This window comes from Corella eumyota, chromosome 7, assembly GCF_963082875.1.
Source record: "Corella eumyota chromosome 7, kaCorEumy4.1, whole genome shotgun sequence".
NCBI classification, from domain to species: domain Eukaryota; kingdom Metazoa; phylum Chordata; class Ascidiacea; order Phlebobranchia; family Corellidae; genus Corella; species Corella eumyota.
This window is the reverse complement of record NC_137496.1, coordinates 5,288,592-5,310,200: the sequence shown is the minus strand read 5'-3', so window position 1 is coordinate 5,310,200 and position 21,609 is coordinate 5,288,592. Positions and strand designations below refer to the sequence as shown.

The 21,609-nt window shown below is 30.0% G+C and overlaps 4 protein-coding genes across 4 annotated transcripts; 3 read left to right on the top strand and 1 right to left on the bottom strand.

The window, feature by feature from the left end:
* Nucleotides 1-1,089: 1,089 nt before the first annotated feature.
* LOC145760504 (E3 ubiquitin-protein ligase arih1-like) lies at nt 1,090-8,707 on the top strand. The gene is made up of 14 exons (XM_082574410.1): nt 1,090-1,221; nt 1,788-1,927; nt 2,455-2,604; nt 2,919-2,987; nt 3,353-3,445; nt 4,010-4,065; nt 4,476-4,542; nt 4,923-5,072; nt 5,457-5,606; nt 5,860-5,970; nt 6,384-6,467; nt 6,674-6,850; nt 7,364-7,476; nt 7,865-8,707. Exons 1-14 carry the CDS (start codon nt 1,122-1,124, stop codon nt 7,944-7,946), a joined length of 1,542 nt encoding a protein of 513 aa, XP_082430536.1. The 5' UTR covers nt 1,090-1,121; the 3' UTR covers nt 7,947-8,707.
* A 757-nt stretch (nt 8,708-9,464) lies between these two features.
* On the top strand, nt 9,465-10,570 carry LOC145760161 (uncharacterized). Its single transcript, XM_082574039.1, has 4 exons — nt 9,465-9,647; nt 9,838-9,984; nt 10,068-10,195; nt 10,360-10,570. The coding sequence occupies exons 1-4, from the start codon at nt 9,465-9,467 to the stop codon at nt 10,568-10,570; spliced, it is 669 nt and encodes a 222-aa protein (XP_082430165.1).
* A 1,267-nt stretch (nt 10,571-11,837) lies between these two features.
* Nucleotides 11,838-15,180, top strand: LOC145758935 (cilia- and flagella-associated protein 20). The gene is made up of 5 exons (XM_082572628.1): nt 11,838-12,136; nt 12,434-12,625; nt 13,158-13,346; nt 13,721-13,840; nt 14,274-15,180. Exons 1-5 carry the CDS (start codon nt 12,053-12,055, stop codon nt 14,277-14,279), a joined length of 591 nt encoding a protein of 196 aa, XP_082428754.1. The 5' UTR covers nt 11,838-12,052; the 3' UTR covers nt 14,280-15,180.
* A 1,879-nt stretch (nt 15,181-17,059) lies between these two features.
* On the bottom strand, nt 17,060-21,347 carry LOC145759663 (caspase-7-like). Its single transcript, XM_082573512.1, has 11 exons — nt 20,667-21,347; nt 20,214-20,343; nt 19,856-20,046; nt 19,681-19,792; nt 19,469-19,554; nt 19,063-19,257; nt 18,732-18,885; nt 18,475-18,650; nt 18,079-18,238; nt 17,832-17,929; nt 17,060-17,652 (listed from the first exon to the last, which is right to left on the bottom strand). The coding sequence occupies exons 1-11, from the start codon at nt 20,712-20,714 to the stop codon at nt 17,476-17,478; spliced, it is 1,527 nt and encodes a 508-aa protein (XP_082429638.1). The 5' UTR covers nt 20,715-21,347; the 3' UTR covers nt 17,060-17,475.
* Nucleotides 21,348-21,609: the final 262 nt, after the last annotated feature.

Genomic DNA, 21,609 nt, shown 5'->3' with positions numbered 1-21,609 from the left:
ATTTTTTAGATTTTTTAAATTGTAAAAATTTTATTAAAAACAATGAGGACAAATGTCGTCAGCAAAAATACGTCATTTGGTTGAACATGACGTCATAAAAACAATAACATAATAAATCCCTCGGCGATTTCCAGGTAAGCGTAGCGTGTTATGTTTTCTTTGTTTAGGTCACATGTAGTCAGAGTCACGGTTAACGAAACAGAAATGATAGAACGGCGTAGTGTATATTCCCTTGCGATTAAATGATTATTATAATGCAGTAACACGTTTAATGGTATTAAATGTAAGTAATTAACTATAATCTACTTCGCTCGTCTGCTCGTTCATTTATTAATGTCTGCGTATTGATTAGACCAGTGTTTTAAATTGTTAACCTTGGTAATATGAAATTCTATGTCTTGTGTAGAAATTAAGGGTCTCTAGAAAAGACCTTCAGCAGTACAGCAATATAAACACCTCTGCTTTTAACTGTTTAAGGACTGCGCTAAACTGAGGTCTTGGGTATTTTTTCATATCTTCATCCTTGATATGGAAAGGCTGAATGCACGACCTAAACATAGAGTAACATCAGTTACTCTAACAGTCTAACCTAGTCTTGAGTTGCCTGTGGTAGTTTGGGATATCATATAGATTATAATTGCCCAAAAATTATGCTGCTGATTAAGTGCTGGCTCAGCAGAAGTTCATGCCGTTTATAGCACCTTACTCACAAGGGCGCTACAGCATGAGAGCAGTAGAGATTAAACCCACAACCTCATGTATGGTGTAGCAAGTGTTTTTACTAATATACAACGCTGCATGGGTTCAATCTTTACTGCTTTTATGTCAGCATGTTGTAGTGCCTATAAATACGAAGCTAAAAAAGTAAAAAGCTATAAATGATATGAACTCCTGCTAAGTGCGGAGCCAATAACCAATTAACAGTTTAATGATTGGGCAATTATAATCTATAATCTAAAACTGACAAAGGCAACTTAAGACTGGGTTGGGTCAAATAAATACAAAAAAAAATAAAAAAAAGTTCTGTGTAATTAAGACATAATTAAGACCAAAAACCATATAAAAAAATTTCAAGTTTAACATATTTTTAGGTTGTTAATTTTAAGTTTTTGTAAGTTGTTATGGACTCTGGTGAAGATTGTTACGATTATGAATATGATCTGGAAGAGGATAATGAAGTAATTCAAAATGAGGAAGATGAAGAGGACGAAGGATATCTGGGTAAACCAACTTATTTTTTTATTTTATATAACATTTTTTAGTAAAAAAAAACAAGCAGCATGGGTGCCTAAAGCTCAAGGCACTATTACAAATACAAACTTAATTGAATATAGTTTCCCTTAGTTTAGTGAAATTTACTTTGTTTTATGCCATTTTGTTTGTAATTTATGTTAGATAGATTTGAGACAAACCCATGAATTGTGTAGTCCTGGCAAAGGGGGTTTAATTTCCACTAATGCTATGTCACAATATCTTTATGTGAGGTGCCATTTAAACTAAGTTTTTTTTTTAAATTGGCTCTAATTAAAATTAAAACTAAATCTTAAGACTGATCATTAAAATGAAAGTTTATGAGACTGGGGTAAGATAACAGAACTTCTATCAATCTTTTACAATTAAAACCCTTGCTTTTATCGATATACCCAATGAGATAAAAACTTTTTACCCCCTCTTGTGATAAAAATTTGACCCCTTCTAACTAGTTCTTTATTATGTTTTTGAATAATGTATATACCAATGCAAATAAAATTTTGTTTTCACTTATTTAAATTTTTTCAAACTTTTAGGGGATGTTGGAGATGACCGATCAGGAGGAAGTCGGGAGGTTGTGGAGGAGGAAGAAGTATTTCCGTTTAAATGTCTCTCGACAGAACAGATTGTCGAGCTTATGACTGAGATGCTCCAGGAGGTGAACGATATCGTTAACGTGAGTATTTTTGTTTGATTTTTTTTTTTTTTACTTATTACAAACTTGTAAAAATGCATTTTGTCATGGTTTTGCTGGTTAAACGCTACTTATACAACCTTTTTTACTTATTTTTTTTGTCTATTTTTAATATTTTGATATTTAATCCTATTGTATTGATTTTTAATTCAAACAACATAAATGTAGTAGCATACCAATGTGTTGCAGTAACATACTCTTTTTTTATACTGTTAATTTAAAGTGGCAGGTTACCATTACATTGCATGTTGTAGTAGGGTTGCAAAGGTATGACCATATTACTGAAAATAAGAACTTTTTACCAACATTTAGATTATCATAAAAGCCCCTTTTTACTCTAACTATATATTGTCCCCTCCTTCTCTAAACCTTTTTTGTTTTTTTTTTATTCCGTTAAATGGTTTTCAATAATATAACAATAATCACATCTAATTAAAAAATACTCGGTTTAAAACCTATTTTTTATCTAAATTAAGTAAAATTCTAACTAGTACTAAACAATATTTAAGATCCCGCTGACAACATTACGGATACTTCTTGCTCACTTTAATTGGGACAAAGAATTATTGTTGGAAAAATATTATTTGTACGAGGGCAACCAGGAAAAAATATTTGATGAAGCGCATGTTATTTCACCTTTTAAAAACAAAAAGATAATAGTAAGTTGCTTTTAAAATACTTGTCGATTGCCCACCACATAGGCTGCATTTTAATTTTTGTACTATGGTCGCATCTCATAACTAACAGTTAGTCAGGACAGGATAATTTGCCCGCACATCATAAGCGGCAGTTTTTTTGTATTATAAAGGCCTTTTAATGCACATACACTAGTCATATATACATATTGTCCACCATTATATACACTTTTGTGCACTTTAGATAGCACTTAAAATCCATTTAGATGTATATTCTATATGATTGCCTAATTACCTAGCTTATGCTGTAATCAATTAGCTTTTAACTTGTTTTGCAGAACAAAAAAGACAGCAAAAGACTTGAGAACAATTTCTGTGAAATTTGTTTTAGTTCCTATTCAGAAACAGTAAGAAAATTTTAATTTTTTCTTACAGAAATGTCTAATTTTTATTTTCATATTATTTAGGGATTTTGTTGGGTAAGGGTGTGTTGGTTAGGGCGTGTTTAAGCTATCTGTAAAGACTGAATTCAAGGGTGAATAGTGTGGCATTTGTGCATTTTAAAAGCTTAAACTTTGGGCTTATATTCCTAACCAGTTTATCAAATTCTTTTGAAAAAATAATAAAAAAGTTTTAGATATATACAATTTATCAATTAAAACTTTTAGCTAGTGGTAATTTAATTTACTTTTTAAACTAATCAAATGTATAACTTTTAATTTTTAAATCTACCATTTATATAAAAATGTGTAACAAAATTTTATTGTTTCAGTTTATGACTGGGTTAGATTGTGGTCACATGTTCTGCAAAGGTTGCTGGTCACAATATTTATACACTAAGATAATGGATGAGGGAATGTCACAGGTAAATTTTTAGTTTTTTAAAGTCAATGTCCCACCCTACAGGCTGCATTTTAATGTCAGTAAAATGGTCTCAACTCACAATTAATATTTGCATGTAATGATTTACCCATCTGCCATAAAAGGCAGATTTATTTATTTTGTAGTCCTATAAATTGAAGTGTTTATTGAGCTCTGTTGTATATAAATTTATTATCAAAAAGGGCAACCTTTTGGCCTAAAGGGTGACTTTTGTAACCTCTGTCTAGTTCCGAGTTTATAGCATTTTACTTAATATTTTTCCATGTCACTCTAAGGTGTTAGATTTTTCTATGTTGTGCTGTGTTTAAGCTATCCGTAAATGCCTGGGTCAAGGGCGTATAGTGTGACATTGGTGCGGCTCAAACCTATTGCGTTTTGCTAACAGCCATTGTAATATCTTAATAGACTGACTCTCGTATTTTTAATTGTCTTTTTAGTTTAGAAAACTCAACATTTTTTATGCAACAAAAAATTGAATTCAAATCTGTAATAACTATAGCTAATTTAAACTAAAGTATATTTAAAATGTTATATATTTATGTTACAGACTATTTCCTGTCCATCATATGAGTGCGATATTATTGTAGACGACAAAATTGTAATGTAAGTAAAGACAATAATAATAATAAAAAACATTCAAATTGTATATTTTCCATTTTATAAAAAATGTTTTTGGTAATGATTATTGCATGATAATTTAGATAGGCTATTGGACATTTATTGTTAATGTAATTAGAGGGTCCTAGGTTCGAACCACACCCTTGCTTTAAGGTTTTTAAATGCAAGGTTTTTAGTTCTGCTCCTACTAATACCATCTTGTTATTAACCATATATCTAACTAACAAAATCATTTCAAACTTTTAAACATAAAACCCCCTATTATTTAAATATGAATTTAGCTTTTTGTTATTCATGATGGATAAAGTATTAAAAAACACTTATGTATAATTGTGTAAAATCTTTGTATTTTATCGCATGGAACTAAAAGTAAAAAGGATTCTGTTTTTTTGCAGGGGTTTAATCACAGATCAGAATGTAAGACTGAAATATCAACATCTTATTACAAACAGTTTTGTAGAGGTAAACCTAAGTTGTTTTGTAACTTTTTATCTGACAATTTTAAAACTAGACTTTTTTTTCAAAAAATATTTGAAATCGAGTGTGTACAGTCTTTTCGACTTTACAACCCGGGGTCCTGTATTTGATTCCCACAGTTTCCATGTAATAATTTTGTGTAAGAGGCTTATGGACCTAACTATTTCAAATAAAATTTTCAAAATTGCAAAGGCAACTTAATGTTATACCATTTATAGTACTTTATTTAAGGGGCTGCTTGGAAGCATTTGGGATTGAACCCAGGACCTTATGTAGTTAAGCCAAGTGTTTTTAACCATTACACTATGCCAGGCTATAGAATTTTACCTTCTTTTATTTGACATTGAAAATGAATTTTTTTTTAGTGTAACTCTTTGCTGAAATGGTGCCCTGCTCCAGACTGCCACCACGTGATTAAAGTGGAGTATCTGGACCGAAAACCAGTCAAGTGTGACTGTGGACGAGAGTTTTGTTTAGCCTGCAGCGAGTCCTGGCACGATCCTGTTTTATGTCCGGTAATTATTAATTCAAAATCAATTTTCTAGTTTAAAACGTCCCATTTGCCTAATTTTATTATTGTATGGTGCATTTTAATTGTTGTAAAATGCAACCCAACTAATATTTGCCCATGATTATTTACCCGCACACCACAAAAGAAGGTTTTTTTCTATTTTCAGAGGCCTATAAATTAGACATACTTACTTATATATATTGTCCACTTAACTCTAATAAATATAGATACAATAGTGCGGTATACAGCATCGATATCAATGCTAAAAAGGTTTCTGATTTATGTTGCACCAATGCCACACTATTCGCCCTTAAGCTCGACATTTACTGATAGCTAATGCACATTTTTTATTAAAACAAAACTTTTAATTCATTTTTTTATAATTTAGCAATTAAAAAAGTGGTTAAAGAAATGCGATGATGACAGTGAGACCTCAAATTGGATTTCGGCCAACACGAAGGAATGTCCGAAGTGCCAGGTAACCATCGAAAAAGATGGGGGTTGTAACCACATGGTGTGTAGGAACCAAGTCTGTAAGGTAAAAAGTCTTGTTTTTTTTGACACGCAAATTCTTACATTTTTTTTATTAAGATTTTTATGAATTGTTTTCTGATAATTTTTTTGTTTATGTTTATGGTATTTAAAATTGGTTATACTTATTAAATCTAGTGTTCAAATTGCTATAAAATATTAAAAACATATTTTTTTTGTTCATTAAAATAATTTAAATATTCTGTTCATTGAGTAATTTTTTTTTCTAAAACTTTTTTTTCTATTTTACATTATTTTAGCATGAGTTTTGCTGGGTATGTCTAGGTGCCTGGGACCCACACGGAGCATCATGGTACAACTGTAACCGGTACAATGCTGTGGATGCCAAAAAGGCCAGGGACTTACAAGAGGTAGGTTATGCCGACTTAGCTTAGCTTTTTTTTATATTTTATCCTCGATGTGGGAAGGTCGACTTTGCGGCCTAAACATAGAGTTACAACTCTCATCCCGACCCAGTCTTGAGTTGCCTTTGGTAGTTTTGGATACTATTGATTATAATTGCCCAATAATTAAGCTGCTGATTAAGTGCTGGCTCAGCAGAAGCTCATACCATTTATAGCGCCTTACTCAAAGGTGCTATAACATAAGTGCAGTGGGGATCCAACCAACTACCTCATGTAGTGTAGTAAGTGTTTTGATACAATTTAAAACTAAATTTTTTCCAATTTTTCATACAAAAAAAAAAAGAAAATAAAAAAGATTTATTTTAAAACGTTTAAAAATTTTTTTTCCTTGTGTTTTTTACTATTGTATTTTTTTGCAGAGGTCAAGAGAAATGTTGCAAAGATATTTGTTTTATTGTAATCGCTACATGAACCATTTACAAAGCCTCAGATTCGAACATAAAGTAAGAAAGTTTTTATATTTTTTTTATATAACAAAAAACGCATATACTAACATCGTTTTTCTTTACAGAACTTTTTTTTTCAAGTATTTATTTATCTTAGATTAAAATAGCAGCAACGGTAATCGATCCATATATACATGTATACATAGGCCAGCAGGCTTTATTGTATTTATTGTTACTATGATTAATCTGTTAAAATACTTTAGCTATACGCTCGTGTAAAACGAAAAATGGAGGAGATGCAGCAGTTAAATATGAGTTGGATCGAGGTTCAATTCTTGCAGAAAGCTGTTGACGTTTTATGTCAGTGCAGGCAGACGTTAATGTACACTTACGTGTTTGCTTTCTTTCTGGAACGGAACAATCAGTCTATAATTTTCGAGGTAGATATGACAGACCGATTTGATTTTAACAAGGTAGCAACTTAATTACCAGACAAAATTATTAGTTAGTTATACTAACTTAACTATTAAAAATTGTTGTGTTACCTGATCAAAAGGGGTTCATTTGTTGGTTTTCTGTGGCCCCTAACTTTAGAAAATAATCCTTTATATGGGGTTACCCACAAAATTGGCCTGTTTTGGGGGATTTTTGGAGATCTTTGGTCTTCTTATGGAACTATTTGCCATAAACTCGTTTGTTTTGGTGGAACTTTTATGGGTCTTTGACATTGGATTGCAAACCCAACTTGTAGGTGACCTTCTTTGTAAGAGCATAATCAGGCGTAGTTTTAGGGGTCCTTTATCTTTGGCAATGACTTGTCCTATTTAATAACCTGCCCTAAAAGAGGGTTATTTTGGAGTGACTTTTAGGGTGTTTAACCCATCCTAACTTGTTATGTATTTTCGTTGGGTTGCTACTCGCTGTTTTTTTAATTTATTTTGTTTTAAAATAAGGGCAATCAAGCTGACGTAGAGAAAGCAACTGAAACGTTAAGTGAGTATCTCGAACGCGATATCACAACTGCTTCACTTCGGGAAATCAAACAGAAAGTACAAGACAAATACAGGTACCCACATTCACTTATTTTGTTACTTGCTAAAGTATGGTATAAATACCACGTTTAAAACACCAACACAATGTGTTTGCACATATACCACAAAAAAACACAATTGTCAAAACAAGTGAACACCGGCAGCGTGGTGTAGTGGTAAGATCACTTGTTACACCACACATAAGGTCGTGGGTTTAATCCCCACTGCTCTCATGCTGTAGCGCCCTTGAGTAAGGCGCTATAAACAGTATAAACTTCTTCTGAGCCTAATCATCAGTAAAAATTATTGGGGAATTATAATCTCTAATATCCCAAACTACCACAGGCAACTGATGCTGGCACACCCATGTTAAGGATAAGCTAATAATGTAAGTAATTGAATAAACCAAAAAAATGTTCGTAGATATTGTGATTCGCGACGCAGCGTTTTGCTTAGCCACGTGCACGAAGGATACGATAAGGATTGGTGGATTTACATGGAATAACGAACCCTAAATATTTCTGAATTGCTACAGTTTTACTCTTTGTGGTTGTCCAGTTAGGCCCTTCAATTTTCGAAATTTGCAATCGTGTTTTTTCGAATTGTTTGTCATTTCAAAAACAAAATATTTAGTTTTTGTTGTTTTTAGAAATAACGAATTGTAAGCATGTCTACACAGCTATCAGCCGTTTTTGTGATTTTTTTTTGTTCTTTCACTATTGTTCTTTGTATGTTGCCTGCTTTCTTTAAAATTTATTTATCTTGGGTAAATTATAACAGCGAATGGAAAAAAAACGCGGAAAAATGGGAGGTAGAAAAAGCGGAAAACTCGAAGACGAAGAAAAATGCCAAGAAAAATTAGATTACAGTTACTCTTAACTAAAAGGTTGGATAAGAGTTAACAATTAAACTCTGTTTCTGATATTTTTGTCATTTTAATTCCGAGTTTTCCACTTTTCTATTTTCTGTTCCAGCGTTTAGTGTTACCACTAATCGCACTTTAAAATCACAGTGTTCTCCTTAGCTAATCTATCTAATAAAAACTACCACATTTTGTCGTACCAAGCTTTACCTGTTTAAGGACTGCATTTCAATGCCGCCATTTTCAACGAATTCTGCTAATTTTCTCTACGTCTAGTTAGTGAATTTGCTTCAAGCCCAGGGCGTTTTCTATTTATTTTCGCTCGTCCGTGCATGCTAAAGCTCCGCGCCGTGCATGCTTTTGTTTGTTTATTTATTGTAGAAATAATAAAGTCTTACTCGAAGAGATCACAAATGAAAAAATATTTTACATAAATTTTAGAAGTTTTCCTTAAAGATAAAGGACAAAAAAGGCTGGTCTGTTTTGTTTTTTATTGATTAAGGAATAGGTTATTGATTACAGAAGAATATCAATAATATTGACTATACTTGAATGTACAGGGTATTTTTTAATTTTAAACCCCCCTTATCGTTAATGAAAGGCATTAATTTTTCTGTATGTTTAATGGGCCTGTTACTTAGCAAGAGCTTGTAAAAAAGGCAGGTAGACCACTATTTATGCATTGCAAACGTAAGATATTCTTTTATTTATAACCTACCGTTTTAAAAGGGAAAAATTAGTTAAACAGTAGGTGGTACCTTTTAAAAGGTCAGCAGCAGAATAAGATGTTTGAAAAATTAAAACTATTTTAAAGTAATTAGATATGTTATAATGTCATAATCCCTTGCTGAATAATAGCCTAACTAACATGTTATATCAAAATATAGGGCTTTTTACGCACCTTTACATTAAGGGTGGTAAGTTTAGACAAAAAAAGACAGCCTAAAGTTTGTTTGTCTGATAGTAATACGGTTCAATGCCCAAAGGATTGTTATAGTAGAAATTAGGTCACGGCGATTAGGGCCAAGTTAATTATTTATAACTTATTTATTAGTTACTAATTTACGTTTTTTTGACCAATCAGTCTTATATAAACATTAAAAGGCTTGAGTTAGCTTTTAAAGTGTCGTCAGGCTATTGTTATATCGGATAGCGTTTACAATGAACAACGAAATAACTGCAAAGGACGGCAGAAAGTTTAGGTTTAGAGTTTTGATAAATGAAGATCGGGCACAAGTGTTACAGTTGATATTAACCAATTTCGTAGCCGGGGAACCTTTAAATCAATCTCAAAACCTCAAGCCTGGTGACTCTGGAGACGAAGTTTTTTTGCACACGCTTAATGTAAGTTGTTATAAAAACCTATAGTGGACATTGTATACACTGTGCGCATTGTGGACATAGTAGTCTATTTATTAATATGTATTTTTCCTATTGTTATTTAGTACAAGAGTATTAAATTCTGGATAGTTTCTTTTAAAAAATACAGGCCAAGGTATAATATTAGTGAATAATCTCATATTGTTGCTTTCAGAACACCCTTCCAAGTAATGCAAGCCTTGGTGTCTACGAACACGACCCTCAAAAACTAATCGGTGTGATATTGTGCTTATTTTCAACATCTACAAACAAACCTCTCGACCTCAACATATTATCAAACAAAGTAGCAAAAATACATAGGGTAAATGCTTACCAATAACTTATTTTTGTATACCCAACGGTTATTATTGTAAATTAGTTAATTTACAATTATTTATTGAACAGTTTTTGAACAAGATTGAAAGCTGTATTCCAAACACGATTATCGGTAATCACAAATTTATGTTTATAAATGTAAGCACAATTGAAAGCAAGTTCGCAAGGTTAGGAATAATGGGGGAATTGCGTAAACGGTAAGTTGAAAAAACGTGATATATGTAGAGATGTCCTTTATGGGGTCCTGGGTGCCCCCCCCCCCCGTATTTTTTGGCTGTAACGCCCTAAGTAGGGTGCTAACATAATAAGGTTATAGTCTGCTTTATAAATTTCTAGTTTTAATTAAACAAATGGTTTTTAGACTGTTTGAAATATCCAGACAGAATGATTGCAAGTTTTTAGTTTCAACGTCCACCTCAAAATTTACTCAAAAGATCAACGAAAAACAAGGATTTGTGACTGTGAAATCGGTCAGGTATGACGAGTATGTTGATGACGTCACTGGAGAAAAAGAGTTTTTGAAAGTACCTCCGCCCCATGAGTCAGCAAAAATTATGTGTCTAACCCTGTAGGCTTTAATGAAGACACACTTTAGGTTTTAGGAATTTATGCTAAAAAAATTTTGACAGAATCAAACCTATACGTTAAAGTATACGTTATGATATAGGACAGATTTTAAATACCTCCTTAGCCTGCTTGTTTGTACTAATAAAATACTAAAATTTCAATATATCGCATTTTATTTATTTGATTTTTTTACACAATTAAAATAAAAACAAAAAAGAAGTATATATACAATTAATAAAACCTATTTAATAAATATTTATTTATAATTTTATTTTTAATACTTAAACATGATTTAACAGCATATCATCGTATAATCACCAAACCTCAAATCCATTATTTATTTGCCTGCTTGTTCTACTAAAATGCTATTAAAATTACAATTATAACTTAATTAAATTTATTTTCATTTTTTAACTACAATTCAAATACGATTTAAAAAAGAGGAAACGTAACTGTTGTGTGAAAAATAGAAAATGTAACTTCATTAGAATTTTTTATTGACTTTTAAGGCTAATATTAGTTAAATGAAAAAGATAAATATATTAAAACCACAAGGCTAGTATTCACTAATTTACTTTAATAAATATATAAATATACATTTATAAACAGTACATTACCTGAATAAACCTAAACAATTCAAAGAAACAATGTTTAGTTTGTAATAAATTGAAACTCGTAATAATCAAATTTAGATTAAGCTTCTTAACCTAATAACTTATACTTTATAAACTACCAATAGTAATGTAATACTATAATAAATTAAATACTAAAACCCTGGCAACTGCTAAGAGCTATTAGTATCTATTAGCGATGTAATCTCTGATAAGCTGCGTGTGATCAATTATTGGTGGCCTATGGCACCACACCAATAATGTCAAAGTTGGTAAACAACGAAATGTGTGAGAACGCTATCATTTTTCATGGCATTTGCTTTTCGCGCACCTTTAGTAGCTTAGCAACGTCATTACGGCGGCTCGTTTTCGTCTTCGCTTTGTCTCTCCGATTGTTTCTTTCTAACCAATCTCACCTTGTTGTCCTTAACGACCACATTTACGCTTGGCCGATTACCATTCCCTGTTATTGGAATCGCGTACATTTTAACCCATTTTTAACAGGTTTAAGGTTTAAAATATTAATGAAAATTTATTAATTAAATAATTTATTATAAATATAATTCAAAAATCGGTTTAAATCAGTTAATTTTTACGAAAATACGTTAGCGGCGGATGAATATGCGGTCGTTACGGCCACTTGCCTAGTAACTGTCAATTTTTTCTACTACTTGACAACCAATTCTCTCATAGAAACGTGAACGGTAACTACGAGTTATCGAAGTCAGGCTAAAGTACTTGGGTTTTCATGTATTATAGTTTGATCTGATTCGTTTTGCCGCATTCAGTTTAATTTGATTTGAAGACAGTAATAAGACGAGCGTATTTAGCAGAAAAATTGCAAGATAGGCCGCTGTATAATTCAAATAATAAAGAATGTTTAAAAATACTTTTCAAAGTGGATTTCTGTCCATCTTATACAGCATTGGAAGCAAACCTTTACAGATTTGGGATAAAAAGGTAAATTATTAAATAATAACTTATATAATGAGGTCAGATTCTAGCTTTAATTTTTAAAATTCAAGTCTGTATAATTTAAAATCTATACATAATGTTTGCCTGCTTATTAATTATAATATATGCTAGTTTTGGGTCAATGTCAACATCACAATTTTATTAATTAAAACTATAGTTAACATATACCGTCCATAACTTATGAATACAAATAGGGATTAATTTTAAACCTGTTAATGTAAATTTGATTTATATTGTATACGACTCTATGTTAAAGCGGTTTTAATTATTCTATGCTTACAGGTACGTAATGGACACATTAAAAGAATAACAGACAACGACATTCAGTCGCTAGTTTTAGAAATTGAAGGTACCAATGTCAGTACGACGTACATTACATGCCCAGCTGACACCAACAAAACCTTAGGAATCAAACTTCCTTTTCTAGTTATGATTATTAAGAATTTGAAGAAGTATTTCACCTTTGAAGTACAGGTGTGTATTTAAACGTAATTTTGCCTAAATTTAGTAATTATTATTCGATGTTATAGATTTGATATTTGCTTGTATTTGTTCTTGGTTTATTTATTAAATGGTTGGTATGTATTTAAAGAATGGTAAATGGTTGAAATAAATTGTAGAAAAATTTGCAATGAATTTATCTCCTTTTAATTCAAAATAAATTTGTTTGTTGAAAATTAACTTTAAGTATAGGGCGCTTACATGGAAATAAGCAGACACTTCGCTTTCTTAAAACAAATTAGGGTTTCTTGGGTTTTCCAACTTGTAAAATAAAGAACTCAATTTGCATACAAACTTTTTATTATTTTTTATATCGTCTGGATTTTAAATATATCCTATCAGTTACAAACAACTCCCAAAATGCTATCAAGTTATTTGCATTTTTTTACTAAATAGAATTACTTCAATAAAAATGTTCATAATATGTAAAGAAAAGAAATGTTTACAAAATAATTTGGTAAATTTTTTAAATGAATTTTGACAAATATTTTTTAATTTTACATAGGTCCTTGATGACAAGAACGTCCGCAGACGGTTCCGTGCCTCCAACTACCAGAGCACAACTCGAGTTAAACCATTTATTTGTACCATGCCAATGAGACTGGACGACGGCTGGAATCAGATTCAATTTAACCTTTCTGATTTCACGAGAAGAGCGTATGGAACAAATTATATTGAAACCTTACGAGTACAGGTAAGAAAGGCAAAATAGTGTAGGTAGTAAATACCACATTTTTTTAAAGTAATATTAGTATATACAACCACTTAAATTAATTTGCCCAATTAAAGAAAAACGACATACCATATAAACCAAAGATGTTTAAATCAAATATATAACTTCTAGATAGTAAATAGGCATTCCATATTAAACCTGTGATGTTGGCTGCTTTATTAAGATAACCAGATATTCAAAATAACTGATACTAAGATAACTTTTTGTGGAGGCATTACTTCTAAGTGCTAACTTGTAAACCTACAATTTGCTGTAGTAAGGCGATTTTAGAATATAATATAACAAAAGCATTGTTTTTTAAACACTTATTAATATCTTAATCACTTTTGTTTTAGATTCATGCAAATTGCCGAATCCGACGAGTTTATTTCTCCGATCGATTGTACTCTGAAGACGAGCTTCCAGCTGAATTCAAACTTTATTTGCCTGTACAAAACAAAGGCCCTCAAAATAAGGTAAATTTATTTTAAAATTAAATTTTGAATTTAAAACTTTGTTAGTAAAGCCCTGGTTTTGAGTTGTCTTTGCCAGTTTGGTGTACTTTTGATATATATACGTACCTTTTCTGTAAGGGTGTCTCAAAACAGCAGCGGTGAGAATGGGAATCAAACTCAAGACTCCACATTTAGAAAAACAAAATTTTTAGTGTTTTAACTATGCGTAAACCAAAATTTTTTTATAAAAAACTATAATTCCTAACATACTGCTTGTTTGTTTACTATAAAAAACTGTTTTTTTAAACCTATCTTTAACAACTTTTTGTCAAAACAAATTAAACTCTGTGATGTAATTTAATCTATGGACTACTTGTTACTTATTGTTTTTTAAGTGGTCAGTTGTTCAGTCATTTGTTTAAATTGTTGATAACTGTTTTTTTTCTTTTTGCAGCCATAGAGTTTTCTCTCTACTGGTTCTGAAGGCCCATCAACACATTATCAAGCCAATAATATTTTATCTCAAATTTACAAATAAAGTTTAAAATAAAAAATATTTAACAAAGTTTTTTTTGATTGGTGGTACTTTAAAAAAAATCGAAAATTTTTATTTGGCGTTCGTTTATATACTGTACTTGAATTTTGTTAATATTTAAGCATAATTCGGTCGATGGAGCTTTTTGGCTTAGGTTTATTTTTGATATTTCTTGATGATGTTAAAAAAATAACAGTTTGATGCGCTGCTACGAAAAAGAATTTTTTTAATAATTTTATCAATTTTTCATTTCTCTATATTTTTATACACAATATACCGACTTAATAGTTTGTCTAAAAAAGCTGTCATCTTAACAATAGTACAACATGAACGACAGTGTCGTTTCGAGTTAAAATGTTTTTTAAGATGCATTTTATATATTTAAAAAAATACATTTTTTATACGTTTTAGCATTCCTAAACTATCCATCCCATTGGTGCATGGTTTTAATGCTGAAATTTGTTATTTTAATTCATTATTATTATTTTATTGTTGTTGTTTATTTTATTATTATTTGTGACGTGTTGTTACACGATAAGTATACTGTTTTACGAGTCGCAAATTTTGGCTTGCTCTGTTGTTATACAAAGGCCTGACCCAGTTACATAGCAAAGGTATAAGCTTGATAGATACTTGATGTTAGTCTATTCTACAAGTTTCTCCATTGTTTATTTTTGGTTTTCACAGTGTTTTCGGGCCAGGCCTGAGTCGTTATGAAGGAAATGCAAATATTGACGAATGCCAATAACTGACGATCATCGTTTACTCGATTTTATGGGAGCTTGCCTAGTACTGTTTAAACAGATGGCTTTGGTTAGATTATAATATTCTGGTAACAAATATTACAGGTTTATATTGATTCTTTATGGTTACTGCTTGTTTATTGTCTTTTTTGTATTAATTTGTTAGGACGAGAGGTGAAATTTATGGCCTAAAAATAAAGTAACATTTGTTATTCACTGCTAATGGGATTTAGGGATAGCAGAAGTTTAAGTTCTTTTTAACAATTTACAAAGCGCACTACAGCATGAAAGCAGTGGTAATTGAACCCAAGACATTATGTGGTAAAGCCAAGTGTTTCACCACGCTAACCTTAGTAATATAACATTTTTTGTCTTTAAAAAAATGCAACTGTAAAAGATTTTCAAAGATGGCCTAATTTTTTAATCACAGCAATGAAACTTTCCTTTTTTTCTTTTTTAAATCCTTTTTAGTTTTTTTAATTATCGGGTAGAGATTTAAATATATACAACCTATTTTCGAAAAAAAGCGAGATAAGTCTAAGAAATTTTTCTTTGGCTTACTTAAACTTTTTTATTCCTTTGTGTATATGAAATCTTTTAACGAAAAAAATGTACGTTGTTAACATAAAAATTAATTTAAATGACAAAGCCTAATTTACCAAAATTTGACACTTGCCTGAAACCAAAATTTAACCGAAAATTATATGACTTAATACAGTATACAATATTATTAGGTCAATTTTATATAAAACTCACTAAAGTATTTTGACATACTCGATATACCGGCCGGTTATAATTGAATTTTACATCGAGGACAAGTTATTTTAAATAACAAATTTAACAAGAGCTTTTAGCTTGAGAAGTAAAGAGAGAACGTTGATTACAAATTTCTGGCGAGACTTTTTAACTCGTAGCACGTTTTATTAAAGGCATGGTTTTGCACTGTACTAGTTTTATAGGGAAAATTTTGAAAAAGAATAGTGTAAAATAGAATATAGTTTTATGGTTTAATATGTTGTTTTATTTATACCAGTTTATTTTAAGTTTGTTATATCTATTATGTTAAACCATTGAGTATATAGAAGTTATCTAACTAAAATATGGATTAAATTTTAAAATATGGATGAAATTGGATTGTTAAAATTAAGGTTATTAATAGTTTTATTATAATAATTGGCTATTGTAGAAAAAATGGATGTATTATTGGATTTAACACATTAAAGGTATGTTTTAATTAGTTGTATTAAAAAATATAACATTTGTAAATGTGTAAGGAAAGTTTTGATTAAAATATTATGGATTTTTAGTTAATTACGATTCAAATACAAAGGTTTTTAAAATGTTAATTTTGTTTATTTTAAAGTTGCGTTTGCTAAATTAAATTTAGTTAAAACTTGAACCACGTCTTGGCGAGAATTGCTGATTGGTAAACGTAAGCGCATGTTTTGTGTTAATTGAATGTGGTTGTTTTTTGTTAGCTGTTGCTTATGTGGATGCGTTATTGACTTGTGCTTAGTTGGATGCCTACATCTTCTGCATTTATATGTACATGGTTTAGTTGTTACATATATTAACCTACCTTGGCCTTTAATAATTGATTTTACAACCCGTAATTATTGTTACTGAGGATAGCATTTTTTTATCATCTTTTTTAAGTAACTTATATTTTCTTTAACTTTTTTAGGTAACATAATAAATACGTTTTTAATGTTTTTATTAACTTGCAATGAACACTAGATTTTAATAGAAAACTTTAAGGTATTTTAAATTTTTTTAAATTGAGATTTTATTCAGCTATAAAAAATTTTAATAAATTTTTTTTATATAAATACATGAGATTAATAAATTTTTAACCTTTTAATGTTATTTAAATTAATATAACTATTATATTTAATCTATAATTTAATAAATTAACTTGTTTATTCGCAGTTTATGAAAATTGAACTATATTATTTCGGTTGTGATTTACAGCAAAACTTCAATTTCAAAATTGAGCATAACGTTATATTTTAGTTTTCTATTTAATAATTTACAAAATTTTAATAATTAAACAATTTTAATGTGTTAATACGTTAATAATTACAGAATTTTGCAGATGGAAACGATGTTATTAAACTTAATCAGGAAAAAAACTTAAAAAGTCAAGTTAATTTTTTTACGATTTTTAAAGTGATTCAAACTAGATATATGTCCTTTACTTTTAATTAAAAGCCATTTTATATGACTTTTTTTAACATTTAAATAGAAGGTAATACAAAATGATAAATTATTTACACAAAAACTAAATAAGTCTCTAATCTAAAGTCTGCTTTGTAAAAAATCCATGATTTTACAGATTTAAAAACTTTACAGCATCTGTTTTTAATCTTAATTTGCTTCTAGTTTGCTGCTCTTTTGAAGTTTTCAAGAAACATTGGTCTGGTGAGTGTTGTACAGAAAGCTGGGATCTGCTTTACCTCGCGATCAGGTTTTGCTACATTCTTGTTCTCTTCATCCTCATCATCGGAAGTTTTCAATTCAAGTTCGGACACTTTCTTGTTAACCTCAGTTAATACCTTCATGAAAAATTAAAATTATTAGAAAAAAGAACAAATTGCAAAAAGCCTCTGATATAATTTTAGTTTGTTATATTTTGATATTATAATATATCTGCCTTAAAAAACTGGCAAAAAGTGTAATAAATTAAAAAAACTGTTAAAATTATAAAAAAAATAAATCGTTATGTGACATTTACCTCAGTTATTTCTTTGTTGCCGTCTTGTTGATCGAAAACCTTGCAAAGTTGGTTAATAAAACCTGAACCTTCTTCCTCATTCCCATACCCAAAATAACCTTTAAAAAATTCCGAGTTTTTGTTTAAACCAGAATCAATCTAAGCAACAAAAACTATTCAATTAAATTATACCCTTTTAAATAACGCTTTTAAAATAAATGCAAACGATTAACCCATGATGTATAAAATTACCCATCTGTTTACCCACCGAATGGTGTTGAACGTGCGATTATATTGTTGGGTTTAATATCAATGGGAACGTTTTCTCCATCGGATACAAGAGGTGTTATGACTGTTGGAGCGTCAGGGTCTTCAACCCTACCTCCACTGATCTTTACTCCATCGTCATAGTTATCTCCCCGACACGCCTTAACAGCAAATACGGCTTTATTTTTTTTTTGAACTTTGTTGATTCTTGGCGCAAGAATATTGTACTAGCGTTTTATTGGGCGTGGTTAATTATATTGTTGTTATTCGTGTGTAAAAATTAAAATAATATAGCAAGTTTCTTAAAATTAATATGATTTAAAATTCTCTTTTAATTATATTTATTTTTTGTCAGTCTTTTAATACAAAGGGTCTTCTAATACTTTAAACAACGTACGTCTACAATATATAGCTTTGGGCCCTCAAAGATGTCAAAATGTTTTGTAAAATCTTTTAAAGTCAGTTCACTGAGCTCGCCGTAGTCGTTCATTACTTCAAGATGATTGTTATCTCCATGGGTTAGGATAGCACAACCGACACAATCATAACTTACCTTCTCTATTTTTTTCTTTACTGAAATTGAGTACAATTTTAAAAGGTTAATTTACAAATACTCCTATTATTTTATTGTAAAAAAGAAATTTTAATACAAACTTTCTTGCAGTTCGTCTTCGATCTTTTCTTCTGTCAAATTTGTTTTAATATGGCATTCAAACCCTAACTTGCCCATTGTAGTTTTAAGTTTGTCACTGTCTTTATCAGAGCCCGGGTTGGTTCTAACTTCTCCATCCTCATCAGTTTCAAAATCCTAAAATTTTTAAATGTTTGTTTTAATATTTTAATCTAACTTGTTCGTATAATTTTTGCATAAACTGATTAGCAAAACAGGTAAAAACGTTTGCCAATCAAAACGGACAATTGATGGATCTTTATCGCTTTAGACTAACAAATATAACGTTAAAAAACTACATAGATATCAAATTACATGTTGGTTGAAAATCACAAAAAATCCCTTTTTAACATAAATAGGCTGTAAGTCTTTCTTGATTTGATTTGTATTAGAACTTCTTATTTCCATTGCAGCTACCATTCGACTGAAAATTACTGGAAGCATGAACTTTTTTTGTGAATCATCAGCATTCATTTCATCATTAATGCGATAATTAACTTGGTTTAGAATCTGAAAAGCAAATAAATATTGGTCAATTTATAAATTAAAACAGATCTTTACCCAATGCAAGTAAGTCACCTAATGCAAGTATCTTTTGTATTTGTATTTCACTAGAGTTTAAATATAAAAAATATATAATAAATAAAGACATATAAGTTAAAAAATGTTAAAGTGTATTTTTATATGAGTTTATATTAGATTGGAACAATCTACAATGTACCTGTAGCATGTTTCTAGATGCACTTTTTTGCAACTCTTCACACAGAGTGTTGATAAATCTTGACTCTTGGTTGTTACTGACAAAAACTAATTAGAATATTTCTTATTAGTAAGTTATGTTTTAATTATGTTTGCAAAAAACGTAGAAGAAAAATATATATAAACCAAAAATTAACAAATTTATTAATAGATTGCGATTGTTTTAACACTTACATCTAACTTTATCAAAAACAATCAAGAAGTAAGCTTCAACTGGAACTTTGTAATCTATGTACGCTGATGCTTTCTTGTTGGAAGGAGATGGATTTTTTGTTTTTGGATAAATCTTAAATAAGTAATAAAAAATAATTCATCAATATAAATTTTTTAAAGTATAACAGTAACATACATGAATAATAAAAAGCTTTGGTGTTATCGCTAAAGCAGGACAGTTGTTTCCATTCAAAGGATTGGTGAAGTTTTCCATTATCCCCTCTTCTGAATGCGACAGTTGCTTTTTTTGAACATTCTCGTCAATTAAAATAACACAACAGAACTCGGTCCAATGACTGTAAGTGTCCTCTGGTACATTTCGTACAACTAAATGTCAAGTTACAAACACATGTTAATATAACCATAATCTTAAAAATAAAAGCTCTTTTAACGGTTGACCAAGTTGTTATAAAATAATTAATTTAAAAACATTTTAACAAATATGTTCAAAAGTAATGACCGTTATACTTAATGTAGAAATGTTTACAACTTACCATTGAGTAAATATTGATTGGCATCATCTATTGTATCCAAGCGTATGATAGCGCTGTCATAGCCAAGTGACTTAGCTGTTGTGTCTAAATTTCTTGCATCGTTTTCAATGACCGGGCGGCTTTCGGTATTCTGAAACGCACGTTGTAAAACTTATAAGTAAATATGTTAAACCTAAAATATTAAAAAAATAAGTTTGATTAATTATATGTTATGATGGTTTTAGATCTTTTAAAGGTTGGTTTGAATTGTGTATGTCAATTTAAAGTCTATTGTTGTCATATATTGTCAAATGTTTATAAACAAGTTTAGTATTGGGCTACAGAATAAGCCCGGTTACTTACATGTTAAGCAATTATAGCAAAACGGATAAGTTTTTTGATAAGTTTGCACAATACTAAGGCAAAATAATAAGATAAATAAACAAGATCGAACAATGCTTTGGCTAAACTTACCGTTATTTTCAGGATTAGAAAATTTTTCAACTCAGAAGATGAACTCATTTTTATTTAAAGTTTTATGCTACAAAATACATCAATACAATATAGTTAACGAGACTTCTACGTATCATTTTTCAATTTTACTTTTGCGATATTAATGTCTTTAAAACCATTGCAAACATTTAAAAATAGTTATGAAATATTTCAAACTATATTTTAATACGTTACAGTAAGCATGGCAGTTAATGTTGCTATTTATAATCAAAATGCAAAGATAGCTTAATTGATGGTATTTCGGTAGCTTGAATTAGTTCGAATGTCTAGCTTTGTTGCGAGATTCGTTAACTTTGCCGCTTTAAATTACAACTTAGGCTATTTCGATAACTTAAATCTATTTTCCAATTCTGCATTTTTTTTTATAAAAAAAGGTATTGTCTAGCAAAACGTACACTATAGTTTATTTTTTTTGTTATACCTATACCGGCCTTTACTTAACTTTCGTAAATTTACAATTAATAGTCTTGAGTAAATAACTACCCATTTAAATATAACACAAACGGCATATGACCCATACCATTTCTGTGAATTTTCAACTATATGAATATAACAAAACTTTCATCAAGTACCGTCACATAATATATTTAAATTTAAATATATATCGCTTACGCAGACAACACATGTAACCTGAGATCGGGAATTTTCTTTCCCTTAAAAAAGTCAAGAGGTTTCCGATACCAATACCTTAGCTATTTACAAGTACCGTAAATGTTATATTCTAACTAACTTAACGCGTAGAATGCCTCTCTCAAACAAAACATAATGTTCAACATTTATTGTAACAAAACTCGTTTCAAAAGGTCATTAAATGAACTTTTTTATCGTTAAGTAAATATTAATTGGTTTCATCTATTATATTCAAACGTATGATAGCGCTGACATAGCCAAGTGACTGAGTCGA

Bases quoted from the DNA above. Each gene is read 5' to 3' on its own strand.
- LOC145760504 (XM_082574410.1), top strand. From the start codon at position 1,122: ATGGACTCTGGTGAAGATTGTTACGATTATGAATATGATCTGGAAGAG. The intron at 1,222-1,787 runs GTAAACCAACTT...TCAAACTTTTAG, and splicing joins AGAGGACGAAGGATATCTGG to GGGATGTTGGAGATGACCGA. The intron at 2,605-2,918 runs GTAAGTTGCTTT...CTTGTTTTGCAG, and splicing joins TTAAAAACAAAAAGATAATA to AACAAAAAAGACAGCAAAAG.
- LOC145760161 (XM_082574039.1), top strand. From the start codon at position 9,465: ATGAACAACGAAATAACTGCAAAGGACGGCAGAAAGTTTAGGTTTAGA. The intron at 9,648-9,837 runs GTAAGTTGTTAT...TGTTGCTTTCAG, and splicing joins TTTTTTTGCACACGCTTAAT to AACACCCTTCCAAGTAATGC. The intron at 10,196-10,359 runs GTAAGTTGAAAA...AATGGTTTTTAG, and splicing joins ATGGGGGAATTGCGTAAACG to ACTGTTTGAAATATCCAGAC.
- LOC145758935 (XM_082572628.1), top strand. From the start codon at position 12,053: ATGTTTAAAAATACTTTTCAAAGTGGATTTCTGTCCATCTTATACAGC. The intron at 12,626-13,157 runs GTGTGTATTTAA...AATTTTACATAG, and splicing joins ATTTCACCTTTGAAGTACAG to GTCCTTGATGACAAGAACGT. The intron at 13,347-13,720 runs GTAAGAAAGGCA...CTTTTGTTTTAG, and splicing joins TTGAAACCTTACGAGTACAG to ATTCATGCAAATTGCCGAAT.
- LOC145759663 (XM_082573512.1), bottom strand. From the start codon at position 20,714: ATGAGTTCATCTTCTGAGTTGAAAAATTTTCTAATCCTGAAAATAACG. The intron at 19,793-19,855 runs GTATGTTACTGT...TACTTATTTAAG, and splicing joins CAAAGCTTTTTATTATTCAT to ATTTATCCAAAAACAAAAAA. The intron at 18,886-19,062 runs GTAATTTGATAT...TAAAAATTTTAG, and splicing joins TTGTGATTTTCAACCAACAT to GATTTTGAAACTGATGAGGA.